Source organism: Carcharhinus amblyrhynchos, chromosome 10, assembly GCF_965287045.1.
Source record: "Carcharhinus amblyrhynchos chromosome 10, sCarAmb.v2.hapA, whole genome shotgun sequence".
Taxonomy (NCBI): Eukaryota; Metazoa; Chordata; class Chondrichthyes; order Carcharhiniformes; family Carcharhinidae; genus Carcharhinus; species Carcharhinus amblyrhynchos.
The window spans coordinates 41,814,533-41,829,771 of NC_137333.1; the positions used below are offsets into that span (position 1 = coordinate 41,814,533).

The following is a 15,239-nucleotide window of genomic DNA, read 5'->3' on the forward strand; positions in this document are numbered from 1 at the left end:
GGTTTAAAACGGAGTTGAGAAGGAACTTCTTCACTCAAAGGGTGGTGAATCTCTGGAATTCTCTGCCCGTTGAAGTGGTGGAGGCTGCCTCGCTAAATATTTTTAAGACGCGGGTTGATGGGTTTTTGATAAGCGAGGGGATTAAGGGTTATGGGGAGAGGGTGGGAATGTGGAACTGAGCCACGACAGATCAGCCATGATCTTATTGAATGGCGGGGCAGGCTTGAAGGGCTAGATGGCCTACTCCTACTCCTAGTTCTTATGTTCTTAAAAACAGTAGATTGAGTAATGTCCATGTTTGGGTAAGGGGGGTGAAGGCAAGGTTGTTAAATTTGCAGATGAAACAAGGATAGATAGGAAAGGAGGTTGGGATGAAGACATAAGGAATATGCAGACAGATATAGATAGTTTGAGTGAGTAGCCAAAAATCTGGCAGCAATATAATGTGGGAAAATAGAAAATTGTTTACTTTAGCAGAAAGGAAAAACGCATAGTATTACTTAACTAGAAAATGCCTGGAGAGTTCTGAGATGCAGAGGGATTTAGATATTCTAGTGCATGAATCACAAAAAGATAGTATGCAGGTATAGCACGTAATCAAGAAGGCTAATGGAATGCTGTCCTTTATGAGAGGAATTGAGAATGCTTCAGTTATAAAGGACATTGGTGAGACCTCACTTCAAAGGATGTGTACAGATCTGGTCTCCATATTTAAGGAAGGATGTCAAGTCTTTGGATGCGGAGAGGAATTTTATTAGATTGATACCTGGACTTAAAGGGTTTTATGAGGATTAGTAGGACAGGCTGGGCTTGTTTCTTTTGGAATTTAAAAGAGTGAGAGGTGATTTGATTGCAGTATATAAGATCCCGAATGCCCTTGACAAGCTGAATGTGGAAAGGATATTTCTTTTTGTTAGTGAGTCCAGAACTAGGAGGCAATATTTTAAAATTGTGTTTTTGAATAACACTTTTAAGACAGAGGGGAGGAGAATTTTTTTCTCTCTGAGCATTGTGCAACTTTGGAACACTGTCTCAGAAAGCAATGGAGGCAGGATCATTAAATATTTTTAAAACTTGGGTGGATGGATTCTTGTTAGGCACAGGAATCAAAGGTTATTTGGGGTAGATAGGAATGTGGAATCTGAAAATATAGCCATTGAATGGTGGAGCAAGTTCATGGAACCCAATGGCCCACTTCTGCTCTATTTCGTATGTTCTGAAACTTCATTAATTTCCATTGAGAAACTGCAAACATTATATATTGAAGGGCCAGATTACATAAAATATATCTAGTTCCAGTGGGTGCCCTTCAACATAATTAAGGGTGCAGTTCAGAAAGGCCCTACAATAACATCCAACTTTTTCTTCAATGTTACCAGGATTATCAATTTTGTAATGTGACTCCATTTGAAACATTGATAACTCTTCACTTAAAGAAGAACTTCTTGTTATTAATTTGTTTTTGACTATTTTGAACCTGTGTACTTTTGTCCTATTCTCACTATTTAAAGTAATTTTCTGGATTTGCCTTTCTTATATTACAGTATATATGTCATTCTGTCAGGTGCCTCCTTTCAAAATCAAATGCACAGGTTCTTTTTCCCTCCTAACACAGCCGAAGGATCAGCCTTGCATATCTTTTCTATGCTATTTCCAGAGCTAGCGTATCTTATGTCTCAGTAACTGGAACCCAATGTTGTACTTTCTGATCAAAGCATTGTGCAACTTCATAACAGTGTCTCTGACTTGTGTTCTACAATTATGTGCACTATCTTATTATCATTGTGCATTCTACCTACTAAAGTTTCCAAGTCATTTTCCACTTCATCCTTAGTTATTTCTTCATAAGTCAGGTCATCCATTTCTGCTTCTTGTTGCAGTATTTCACACCACTCATCATGACATTTTATTTTCCGTTGCCCCTGCTGCCATCAGACTTTTGAATGGACCTTCAAACTTTTGAAAGATCACATTAAGGTGATCTTTCTGTACACCCTAGCTATGGCTGTAACAGTACATTCTGCACTTGCTCATTTCCTTCTATCTGAACAGTAAGCTTTAACTATGTATTGCGGAAGAAACAATATTTTTCACTGTATACCAATACATGTGACAATAATAAATCAAATCAAATCCATTAAAATATTTTGTTGAATTAATTTTGGGCTGCTCCCTCCAATTCCATGACCTCTATGGACATGTATTTGGGTGTGCACTTCTCACAATCCCCAAGCATTAAAATAATATCCCGAAACTTAACGTGGAGTGCTATTTTATAAAACTGTAGACTTAAATGCTACAACTGACTTGTATAATTGACTTACATAGAATCATTAGGTAGATTGGACTATTGTGCTGATGTCTTGCCAATGTAAAGCTGCTGTACTTCTGTGTTGACATTTGTTCTCAACAGGAGCCCATGGGACACATGTAGCTAGTATAGCTGCAGGTTTTTTCCCAGATGATCCTGAACGGAATGGCATCGCACCTGGTGCTCAAATTCTTGCTGTGAAGATTGGTGACACAAGACTCAGCACCATGGAAACTGGAACAGGGTTGATCAGAGCTGTAAGTGTTCACTTAACATCCTCTTAATTCAATAATGATAGCTTTTGATTCATATTGTTATTGATAGGGATATTTCCTACATTTAAGCTTTATTTTCCATCTATTTTATTTCCTGCTGGATACATAGACCCCAAAAATAATCAGAGGGAAACAGAAGAGCAAATATGTAGGCAAATCGCTAAGACATGCAGATAGTAAATGGTAGTATTAGGGGAATTTAAGTGCCTGAATAAAAATTGATGCACATTATTGTGTAAGATAATGAGGCTGTAAAATTATTGAAATTCATTCAGGAGAACCTTTTTATTCAGTTCATAGCATGCCCAACAAGAGAGCAGCCAGAAGGGCAAAGCTGAAAGGCTAGTTATGTTCCTATCCTTAAAAAGCAGAACAAATCTGGCAATTAACTAATCTCCCCAATCCCCCGCCATCACCTTACACTCAAATTATTAGTACAGGGTGGAAATTGTATGTACCCGACAGTTGCATCAAGCAGCACTTGCTCAGCAATAATTTGTTCATTGAAGCTCAGTTTGAGTTCTGCCTGGGCCACTTTGTTTTGGACTTCATTACAACCTTGATTCAAACATGGACAAAAGAGCTGAATTCCAGAGATAAGGTGATTGTGATTGCCCTTGATATTAAGTCGGCATTTGACAAAATGTAACATCAAGGATCCCAGTTAAAAGTGGAGTCAATTGAAATCCGTATCAACTGCAATTTTTCAGATACTGAAGCAGTCCATGCCTGGATGTAGCAAGACTTCAGCTGATAAATGGAAGTTTCATTCATGCCACACAGGTACCAGGCAATGACCACCTACAACAAAATAGGATCCTTATCATTGAGCAGCATTACAATGCTGAATGGAGGTGATGGCCGAGTGGTATTATCACGAGACTATTAATCCAGAAACTCAGCTAATGTTCTGGGGGCCTAACCATATAATGTCAGATGATGGAATTTGAATTCAATAAACTATCTGGAATTAAGAATCTATTGGTGACCATGAAACCATTGTCGTAAAAACACATCTCATTCACTTATGTCCTTTAAGGCAAGAAATCTACCATCCTCACCTGGTTTGGCCTATATTTGGTCTACTCCAGAGCCACAACTATGTGGCTAACTCTCAGCTGCTCTCCCAGGACGATTAGGGATGAGCAGTAAATGCTGGCCATCCAGTGATGCCCATGCCCCTTGAATAAATAAAAAATCCTCCACAGTCAAAATAATGGCGTTACCTTTGACTAGAAACTTAATTGGATCAGCCACATAAATGTAATGCTGGCAGAACAGGTCAGAGTCTGGGAATTCTGAGACAAGTAACTCACCTCCTGACTCCCCAAAGCCTATCGACTAATCACATGGCACAACTTGGGAGTGTGATGGAATATTCCCACCTTGTCTGTGTTGGACCGCAACTCCAGCAACACAGATGAAGCTCAGCGTATCCAGGCCAAAGCAGCCTGCTTGACTGGCATCCCATACACCATCATAAACATTCATTCCCTCCACCACTAGTGCACAGTGGTAACAGCTTGTACAATCTAACTGATGCACTGCAGCAACTCAGTGATCTTCCTCTGACAGCATCTTGCAAACCTGTGACCTGTAAAAGCTCGAAGAACAAGGGCAGTAGATGTACAGGAGCACTATCACCTGCAAGTTCCTGCACACAATCCTGATTCAGAAAGATTTTTGCTCACCTTCTATGAACGAATATAAAAAAATCTGGACAGAGGTTTAAAGAATGAATGGGTAAATGAAACAGACATCCATGGAAGCATGTTTTAGTGGTAGTGATCATATTTCAATTAGATTCAGAGTAGTTGTGGAAAAGGATAAAGATAAACTGAGTGAAAGTTTTATATCGGAAGGGTCAATTTTATTAGGCCAGGATGTGATTAGGTAAAAAATGGACAGGAAATATCTACTTGTCTGAGCAATAGAAAACATTCATGGGGAAGCTAAGAAGTGTTGAGAACAAATAACTTCATTAAAAAAAAAAGCTGTAACTCTCAAACCTAGAGCCCACAGATGTCAAAAAGCATACAGAGTACGATAAGACAAAGAGAAAGAAAGATTTTATGCTCCCCCATAGTCATTCTTCCTTCTATACCGTCACCCTCCCAAGCCCAGAACAACACCCTCTTCATCAGGGCCTGTCAGTCTAACTCCAGTGATAGTCCAGACTTAAGTTCAGGCTCCTCTTCTTTGGAACTGCCTGTAGCCCTAGAAGTGACCAGCATGCTGCCTATGACTGCTGGAACTACAGTTGGCTGGATACATTATAGGACAGTCTTCCTCCTGAGATAGTGGTGAAGATGTCATTTTAAAGCAATTAACTCTACTGCTAGTATTAAATTGCTGAGGGGTAGCTCTTACTGTGGTGGGCAGAACCATGGTGCCCTGTAAAATATAGCCCCTTATGTTGTCGGATGCCAAGAGCTCAATACTTTAGGACACTTAGAGTATAGAAACGGTAGAGTTAAATAAAAAAGAAATTAAACATGCGAAGAGATTACTTGTCAATACCTTTTTTATGCAAATTCAAGAAAAACACAAAGAGGCTACCTAAGGAAAGGGTAAGGTCAGTTAGAGATCATAAATGTGACTAATGTGTGGAGGCAGAATTCTTAATGAATATTGTACATCTGTTTTCATGAGAGGAACAACGCAGACATATTAATGAGGAGGAGTGAAATATCAGATGGGGTAAACAAAGTGAGGGAGGAAATATTGAAGAGTTTAGCATCCTTGAAAATAAAAAATTACCAGGCCTGGATGAAATGTACAAAGAACAAAGAAAATTACAGCACAGGAACAGGCCGTTTGGCCCTCCAAGCCTGCGCTGACTATGCTGCCTGACTTAACTAAAACCCTCTATCCTTCCGGGGATCATATCTCTATTCCCATTTCATTCATGTACTTGTCAAGATGCCCCTTAAAAGTCACTCCCCTATCTGCTCCCAATATCTCCCCTGGCAACGAGTTCCAGGCACCTACCACTGTCTAAAAAATCTGCCTCTTACATCTCTTTTAAAGCATGCCCCTCACACCTTAAATCTATGCCCCCTAGTGATTGACTCTTCCACCCTGGGAAAAAGCTTCTGATTATCCACTCTGTCCATGCCTCTCATAATCTTGTATCTATCAGGTCTCCCCTCAACCTCAGTCGCTCCAGTGAGAACAAATCCAGTTTCTCCAACCTCTCCTCATAGCTAATGCCCTCCATACCAGGCAACATCCTGGTAAATCTTTTTTGTACCCTCCAAAGCCTCCTCCACGTCCTTCTGGTAGTGTGGCAACCAGAATTGAACACTATATTCCAAGTGTAGCCTCACTAAGGTTCTACAAAGCGTCAAAATTGACTTGCCAGTTTTTAAACTCAGTATATCGGCCAATGAATGCAAGCATGCTGTATGCCTTCTTAACTACCTTCTCCACCGGCATTGCCACTTTCAAAGACCTGTGTACCTGTGAACCCAGATCCCTTTGCCTATCAATACCCCTAAGGGTTCTGCCATTTACTGTATCTTTCCTATCTGTATTAGACCTTCCAAAGTGCATTACCTCACATTTGTCCGGATTATACTCCACCTGCCATCTCTCCACCCAAGTCTCCAACTGATCTATATCCTGCTGTATCCTCTGATGGTCCTCATTGCTATCCTCAAATCCATCAACCTTTGTGTCGTCTGCAAACTTACTAATCAATCCAGTTACATTTTCCTCCAAATCATTTATTTATATATATATTACAAACAGCAAAGGTTCCAGCACTGATCCCTGAGGAACACCACTTGTCACAGCCATCCACTCGGAAACGCACCCTTCCACTGCTACCCTCTGTCTTATTTGACCGAGCCAGTTTTGTACCCACCTTGCCAGCTCACCTCTAATCCCATGCGACTTCACCTTCTGCACCAGTCTGCTATAAGGGACCTTGTCAAAGGCCTTACTGAAGTCCATGTAGACAACATCCACTGCCCTACTCTCATCAATCATCTTCGTCACTTCGAAAAATTCGATCAAGTTTGTGAGACATGACCTCCTCTTCACAAAACCATATTGCCTCTTATTAATACGTCCACTTATTTCCAAGTGGGAGTAAATCCTGTCTCAAAGAATCCTCTCCAATAATTTCCCTATCACTGATGTAAGGCTCACTGGCCTGTGATTACCTGGGTTATTCTTGCTATCCTTCTTAATCAAAGGAACAAAATTGGCTATTCTCCAATCCTCTGGGACCTCCCCTGTAATCAGTAAGAATACAAAGATTTCTCTCAAGGCCCCAACAATGTTCTCCTTTGCCTCTCTCAGTATTCTGGAGTATATCCCATCAGGTTCTGGAGACTTGTCTACCTTGATGTTTCCCAAAAACCCCAATACCACCTCCTTTTTGATTTCAAGATGACTCAAACTATCTACACATCCTTTCCCAGACTCATCATCCACTAAGTCCTTCTCTTTGGTGAATACTGACACAAAGTACTCATTTAATACCTCACCAATTTCTTCTGGCTCCACACATAGATTCCTTCCTTTGTCCTTGAGTGAGCCAACCTTCTCCCTGGCTACCGTCTTGCTCTTTATATATGTATAAAAAGCCTTGGGATTTTCTGTAGTCTTGCTGGCCAATGCTTTTTCATGACCCCTTTTAGCTCTTCTTACTCTTTGCTTAAGTTTCTTTCTACTTTCCTTGTATTCTACTCTTGCTTTGTGTGTTCCCAGCCTCCTAGCTTTGACAAATGCTTCCCATTTCTCTTTGACTAGGCTCACAATATCTCTCATTATCCAAGGTTCCCAAAACTTGCCATTCTTATCCTTTATCCTTACAGGAATGTACCAGTCCTGAATCCCTATCAACTTACACTTGAAAGTCTCCCACATGCCAGATGTTGATTTGCCCTCAAACATCTGCCCCCAGTCTACATTCTACAGTTCCTACCTAATATTGTCGTAATTACTCTTACCCCAATTTAGCACCTTAACTTGAGGACTACATTTATCTTTATCCATCAATACCTTAAAGATGACTGAATTGTGGTCACTGTTCCCGAATTGCTCCCCTACTGAAACATCGACCACCTGGCCGGGCTCATTCCCCAGTACATGGTTCAGCACGGCCCCTTCCCTAGTTGGACCACCTACATACCGTTTCAGGAAGGCCTCCTGGATGCTCCTTACAAACTCTGCCCCATCCTTGCCCCTAGCATTAAGTGAATCCCAGTCAATATAGGGGAACTTAAAATCTCCCACCACAATAACCCTGTTACTTTTACACCTTGACAAAATCTGCCGACATATCTGTTTCTCAATCTCCCGCTGACAGATGGATGGGCTATGGTAAGGCCCAACATCGTGACTACACTTTTCCTTTTCCTGAGCTCTACTCATATTGCCTTGCTGTATGAGCCATCCAAGGTGTCCTCCCAGAGTACAGCTGTGATATTTTTCTTAACCAGTAGTGCAATTCCCCTACCCTTTTACATCCCCCTCTATCATGCTTGAAACATCTATATCCTGGAATGTTAAGCTGCCAATCCTGTCTTTCCCTTAATCAAGTCTCTGTAATAGCAACAACATCATTGTTTCTGGTACTAATCCAAACTCTTAAGTTTAGCTGCCTTACCTGTTACACTTCTTGCATTGAAACAACTGCACTTCAGTCCACAGACCCTCTCTGATTTGCAATCCCTGCCTGCTGTTTCTCTGAGTCTTTCTTACGCTAATTCACCTTTGCTTTGGGTCCCACCCCCCTCCCAAACTAGTTTAAATCCTCCTGTGTGACACTAGCGAAACTCCCAGCCAGCATATTTGTGCCCCTCTAGTTTACATGCAACCCATCCTTCTTGTACAGATCCTATCTGCCCTGGAAGAGACCCCAATGGTCCAGATACCTGAAACCCTCCCTCCTACACCAGCTGTTTAGTCACGTGTTGAGCCTGTCTGCCTATTCCTAGCCTCACTAGCACATGGCACAGGGAGTAATCCTGAGATTACGACCCTAGAAGTCCTGCTTTTTAACTTTTTACCAAACTCCCTAAACTTCTGCTGCAGGACCTCATCACTCTTCCTGCCTATGTCGTTAGTACCAATATGTACCACGACCTCTGGCTCTTCACCCTCTCCCTTCAGAATGCTTTCTGTCTGTTCAGAGATATCCTGGATCCTGGCATCATGTCTCTTTCATGTCCACAGAAATGCCTATCTATACCCTTAACTATAGAGTCCCCTGTAATTATTGCTGTAGTCCTCTTTGTCTCTTCCTGCTTAACAACAGAGCCAACCGTGGTATCAGTGCTTTGGTTGTTGTTGCTGGTATCCCTTGATAGCCCAAGAGTATCCAAAATGGTATACTTGTTAGAGAGAGGGACGACCACAGGGGATTCCTGCACTGACTGCCTGCCCCTTCTGGTGGTCACCCATCTATCTGCCTGCACTTTGTGTGACCATGTCTCTAAAGCTCTTATCTATGACACTTTCAGTCTCCTTCATGCTTCTAAGTGCATCCTACTGCTGCTCCAATCCATCCATGTGTTTTGTAAGGAGCTTCGACCACTAAGGGAAGTAAGGAGAGAAGTAGTGGATGCTCTCTCTGATCATCATTTTCCACTTTTCTCTGGTCACCAGCAGGGTTCTGGAATATTGTTAATGTCATACAGTTGTTTGAAAATTGAGAACGAAGCAACTTTATTAATTTCAGGTCAGCAGACCTTAATTTGATGGTGGGCAAGTTAATGATAAAATTCCGGGGGCCAATATGCATCATCATTTAGAAAGGAATGGATTAATCAAAGCAGTCAGCGTGTGTTTGTTTACGTATGGTCATGTCTGACTAAATTAAATTTCTTGAAGAAGTAATAAGGAGGGCCATAAGGGCAGCATGTTTGATGTAGTCTGCATGGATTTTAGCAAGGCTTTGGACAAGGTCTCACATGGCAGACTGATCAGTAAATGACAAGCTCAAGGGATCCACAGGAAGATAACAGATGGGCCTAAAACTGGTTCCGTGAGAGGATATGAGAGTTATGGTTGATGAGTGTTTTTGTGACTGAAAGGTTTTCTGCGGGGCTCGATATTGGATCCCTTCCTTTCCGTGGTGGTATATATCAGAACTTTCAACTCAATTGAATGGTGAAGAAGTTTGCAACTGGTGCAGAAATTGGCTGTGTAGTTGATTGTGAGGAGGAACCCTATAGAATGCAGCAAAATATCAATGGACGGGTTCACATGATTTTTAAAAATGGCATACGGAATTCACAGAAGTGTGAGATAATGTATTTCAGGAAGGCACGCAAGGCAAAGGTGAGTTCCAGAGGGCTCTGGAACTTACTGCCTAGAAGCATGTTATGTTAGGAATAGTTTAACTGCAATCTTCCACTTTAGACCTCATTTGTATGTTAATTGTTAATAGTACTCACCGGGTGGCACTGGGTATTGGGTGTATGTGGAGTTGGAAAAGAGAATAAAGTAAGTTTGTGAAGAAGCCAGACTTGCATCATCTTTTATAACTGGACTGCAACTGAGAGGCTTAGCATGTTAGGGGCAGAAACCCTCATCACGTTAAGCTTAGATATACACTTGAGGCACTGTGGCCTGCATCGGTAGGAACCAACATTGGAAGGTGGGATTATACACGATAGCTCATTTTCAGCCAGCCACAAGAGACAGAATTGCTGCCTTTTATGTCTTATACCTTTCGATACTTCTATGATATTGTTCCAGTACAGCATTAAGTCTTTCAAAAGACAATACATAAGAACATAAGAAATAGGAGCAGGAGTAGGCCATCTAGCCCTTCGAGCCTGCCCCGCCATTCAATAAGATCATGGCTGATCTGTTGTGGCTCAGTTCCACTTTCCCGCCCTCTCCCCATAACCCTTAATCCCCTCTCTTATCAAGAACCCATCAACCCGCTTCTTAAAAATATTTAGGAATACCTCCAACAATGCAGCATTTCCTTAGTGCTGTGCTGGAATACCAGCCTAGATTGTGCTCTGGGTCTAAACAATGTAACATAATAAATGTCATTGTTATTTAAAGTGAAGAATATAAAAAAACTTTAGAAATTATATGCAATTAAATTAATATTTGTTCATGATATTCACAGTTCAATACATTTCAAAGATGCGGTTAAAAATACCTGCTCATTCTCATTTTATAAATTGTTTGAAAACTGAAAGGTTTTGAATCAGGTTCTGAGATTTTTCACAATGCCTGATTGTCTTTTGCAAAAATATTTAAACCGGGAATATATTTAAGACTTACTCCTATTCTGTCAACAGATGATTGAAGCAATAAAATATAAATGTGATCTTATAAACTACAGCTATGGTGAGGCTACACATTGGCCCAATGCAGGGTAAGTATAATTGATCAGTGCTTCTTACTGTGGAATCAAATTTGAGTTGTCACTGGAAAGGGAAATAAATTGCTGTTAGTGTGAACCATGGCATTGTTTTGTTTCTATCAGTGACGGTAGGATACTATGGGCAGGATTTTTTGGCCATGCTTGCCCCAAAACCAGAAGATCCCATCCGAGGTCAGTGGACCTTTGCATGGTGTCCCCTCTATGATTCCAGTGGCAAGTGGGACAGGAGAATTCTAGTCTAGATGTTACAAGATTATTCAAATGTATCCCTGTTGCTTAAAATGAGCATTCACTCATACTGTCCCAACAGTGCAGACCACTATGTTGTTCGTCTGTTGCCATCGATGAGGACCTCAACACCATTAGAGATTTTGAGGTTGGTTGCGGTGTGTCCGAAGATGACTGATCAAGCCAATTCGGGCACAGGATGTCCTGGCACATATTGGACAGACTTGTGTAGGCATTGTAGTTGTTGTGCTGGTGGTTCTGGACTTGCGCAGCTTGCACTTAAGTTGTGCTTCAGCAATACACCTTGCTTTGTAAGCTTGACAGCCCTTGTGAATAAGGCAGCGCCAGGTAGGGCGGTTTCGTGCTGGCGTTTCCCAGATGGTTGTGTCTATGTCAAGCGACTCCAGGGATGCCTTGAGTGTGTCTTTGAAACGTTTCTCCTGCTCTCCATGTGAGCATCTTCCAGCAGAGAGTTCCCCAAAAAGGAGCTGCTTGGGTATGCGCTCGTCTGGTGTACGGATGACATGGTCTGCCTGCCGGGTCTGCACTCTCATCAGCAGTGTGGACTGATGGTAGACTTGCTCCAGAGAGAACTTCAGTGTCTGGTACTTTGTCTTGCCACCTGATGCGTAATATTCTGCGAAGACAAGTCATCTGGAAACGATTGAGCTATCTTACATGCCTTTGATATAGAGTCCACGTTTCACAGGCATACAAGAGGGTAGTGAGTACTTTAGCGCTGTTGACCTTCAGTTTTGTTGCTGGGCTGATTCCTTGACATTCCCATACAGTGGAGCGCAGTCTACTGAAAACAGAACTTCCCTTTGCTATTCAGCAATAGTCTGTATCAGTAGCCGCTGCTTGGGAGAGTGTGCTGCCAAGATAAGTGAACTGGTCCACTGCCTGTGGTTTCTGCTTTTTGATTGTGGGTTCTGTGTACGGTGCATGAGGAACAGGCTGGTGCGTGACTTCAGTCTTTTTAATGTTGATGGTGAGTCCAAAGTTGTCGCAAACCGTGGAAAATTTGTCCATACTGATTTGCATCTCTGGCTGTGAGCCAACATACAGGGCGCAGTCATCGGCAAAGAGGAAGTCTCTTAGAACAGTATCTTTCATTTGGTAATAGCTTCAAGTCTCTGCAGGTTGATTTGATATTGTTCCAACAGTGCTGACCACGAGCATTAACATCTATTATTAAGTTTGTTTGTTAGTCAGAAGCAAGGCCTACATTAACACTGCAATGAAGTTAGTGTGAAATTCCCCTAGTCGCCACAGTCTGATGCCTGTTCAGGTCAATGCACCGAACAAACATGTCTTTCAGAATGTGGAAGGAAATTGGAGCACCTGGTGGAAATACATGCAGACAAGGGGAGAACGTGCAAACTCCACACAGACCCAAGCTGGGAATCGAATCTGGATCCATGGCGCTGTGAAATAGCAGTGCTAACCACTGTGCTACTGTACCACTCCTGTTTACACAGCCAAAAGCAAAATACTGCAGATGCTGGAAAGCCGAAGTAAAAACAGAAAATACTGCCAGGCAGAAACAAGAGTTTCTGTTTCAGGTCAAAGACTGTTCTTCAGAACTGAAGAAGGATAGAAATGTTATCAGTTTTGAGCAAGTGAAAGGGGGGAAATGGAGAGAAAGAATAAAGGGAAAGATCTCTGGTGGGGTGTAGCGTGGGAGAGATTGAATGACAAAAGATTTTATGATACAAAAGGCAAAACGAATGGTAATGGTTGTAGTGAAGCAACAAAATATTTGTCCAGAGTGGTGTGAATAACAGAATGATGAAAAGCTGTTTCTGAATCAAAAATATGAAAAACAAGATTAAGACCTTCACATGAGAACTAAAAACAGAAACAAGATGGGGGCCTGGCAGAGTTTATGATCTGAAATTATTGAATTCAGTGTTGATTCCAGAAGGTTGTAAAGTTCTTAATTGAAAGATGTGGTGCTGTTCTTTGAATTTGCAATGAGCTTCACTGGAACATTGCAACAAACTGAAGACAGAGATGTGGTGGAGAATTAAAATGATGAGGCAGTGGAAGTGTGGGGTCAATAACTGCCAACAGAGCAGAGAGATGATCCACAAAACGGTCACCGAATCTGCGTTTGGTCTCCCCAGTATAGAAGTCATCTCATTGTGAACAACACATAGAGAATGCTACACTGACAGGAGCACACATGAACTGCTGCTCCACCTGGAAGGAGTATTGCGGCCTTGGATGCTGAGGAGAGCAGAAGTGCAGAAAATAACTTGGACACGTTTGAGGCTATGACAAACATGTTGGAAGGAATCCTCTTTCGAGGAAAAAGGACAATATATCAAAGCGCTATTGTAGAAGATTACATCATATGAAAAGATGTGAGGGAAGTGGAGAAACTGGTAAAATGGATTGCAATTCTTACAGAAATCAGTGAGAGGAAATGTAGCCAACACAGTTGTGGGAATGAGTGGGCCTATAATTAATAATAATGGATAACCTATCTCCAGATATGGATGGAGCTCAAGAAGTCGAACAATAGAAGGGGTGAGTCAGAGATAGACCATGTGAAGATGAGAGGATAGAAATTTGAAGTAAACATTTTCCAGTTCCAGGAGAGACCAGGAAATAGCACCAATAGTCATCTCGACTTGAAAAAGAGTTCAGGGAGGTATCTAAATAGGACCAGAACAAAAAGTGTCTGATATATCTGATAAAAAGACAGGCATAGCTAGTACCTATGCAAGTAACTTTAACAACACCTTTTATTTAGAGGAGGCGAGAGGAATTAAAAGAGGAATTGTTCATTGAGAGAACAAGTTCAGCTAACTGAAGGAGGATGGTGGTTGGGACTAGCTGGACCTCTGTTACTGCAGAAATCTGCTGAGGACTTCCAGCATTTTCTGTTACTATTACCAGTTTCAAAGTTTCTGGTTATATTGTCTCAAGTGTTTTGTTTATGTCCTATGGAAACACTATACCGATGAATCTTGACAGCGTTTATCTACTATCTTCTATTTTTTCTTCTGATTTATGATTTGCAAGCATCAGTGTTATGATTGTGGAGAATCTCCACTCATCTTGTTTCTCTGGCATTCCCACTTAAGGTTTCAGGGTTATTTGCAGCTCATTTGCTCTATACTTCTCTGTAAATAAAGGCTAATGACGTATGTTAAAAATTAGGCCCCAGTTTGATCCTTCACTCTCTGGCTTTCTGAAGTAGAACCTGATAGCAGGGTTTGGGTAACTAAAGATGAAAAATGGAAACCAAGGAACATTTTCAGATACAAATCTAAAATTCTAGGGGACATTATGGAAAATGACAGGAAGCAAATTTAAATTGTTAGGGTATGATTAATTTCTGATGCTCTTTGATCTGACTCATGTGACAAATGAAAAAATTAAATTGGTATATTGACCTAGATACCTCTTCTGTCAAAACAAAAACAAGCTATGGCCCTTCATACAAGAAGTTAACTCAGATAAAGTATCTTGTGAGATAGATGAATGAGGATGAAGGTTTGGATCTCTTGTCAAGGTGCCTGGATGAAAATTATGCATATAATTTGGTAGATTTTGGAGGTCAATCCATGGTAGAACGTATGGATTTTAATGGGTTGTACAAAAGATTGATGTTCAATTTGGAGATTCCTGGATTGATAGTAGTATTTTCAACTACTAGATTGTGCTAAGGTGTTTCATATGGATTCTAATTTATATTCTGTTCTCAGCGAAGGAGATTTTGGATCAGATATCTGTTATCTTGAAAATAGTCTGGGGTAGCAGTCATTTCCTTCATGAAACAAATGAAACACCCTGTTGTGGCATGAAGAATAAAGACTCAATAATTATCTGAAATAAAAATGGAAATTGCTGGATAAACTCAGCAGGCCTGACAGCATAATTTGAGAGAGAAACAGAATTGAAATTTCGAGTCCATATGACTCTCCTACAACACTATCTGATTATGAAATAGTTCTGTTTACAGCAGGAGACACAATTGGAACAAGAACAATGACCAAATGAATATCAGGGATACCTGAGGAATGTTAATAAGTACTTAGCATAACTTGAT

At 41.1% G+C, this 15,239-nt stretch overlaps 1 protein-coding gene across 5 annotated transcripts in view; it reads left to right on the forward strand.

Moving 5' to 3' along the window:
- tpp2 (tripeptidyl peptidase 2) overlaps positions 1 to 15,239 on the forward strand; it is a 136,141-nt gene that overhangs the window by 25,470 nt on the left and 95,432 nt on the right. For all 5 annotated transcript variants that reach the window (XM_080196914.1, XM_080196916.1, XM_080196917.1 and 2 more), the window contains exons 7-8: positions 2,414 to 2,568; positions 10,863 to 10,939. In XM_080196914.1, the coding sequence (XP_080053040.1) occupies positions 2,414 to 2,568; positions 10,863 to 10,939 (232 nt within the window). The remainder of the gene's footprint in view (positions 1 to 2,413; positions 2,569 to 10,862; positions 10,940 to 15,239) is intronic.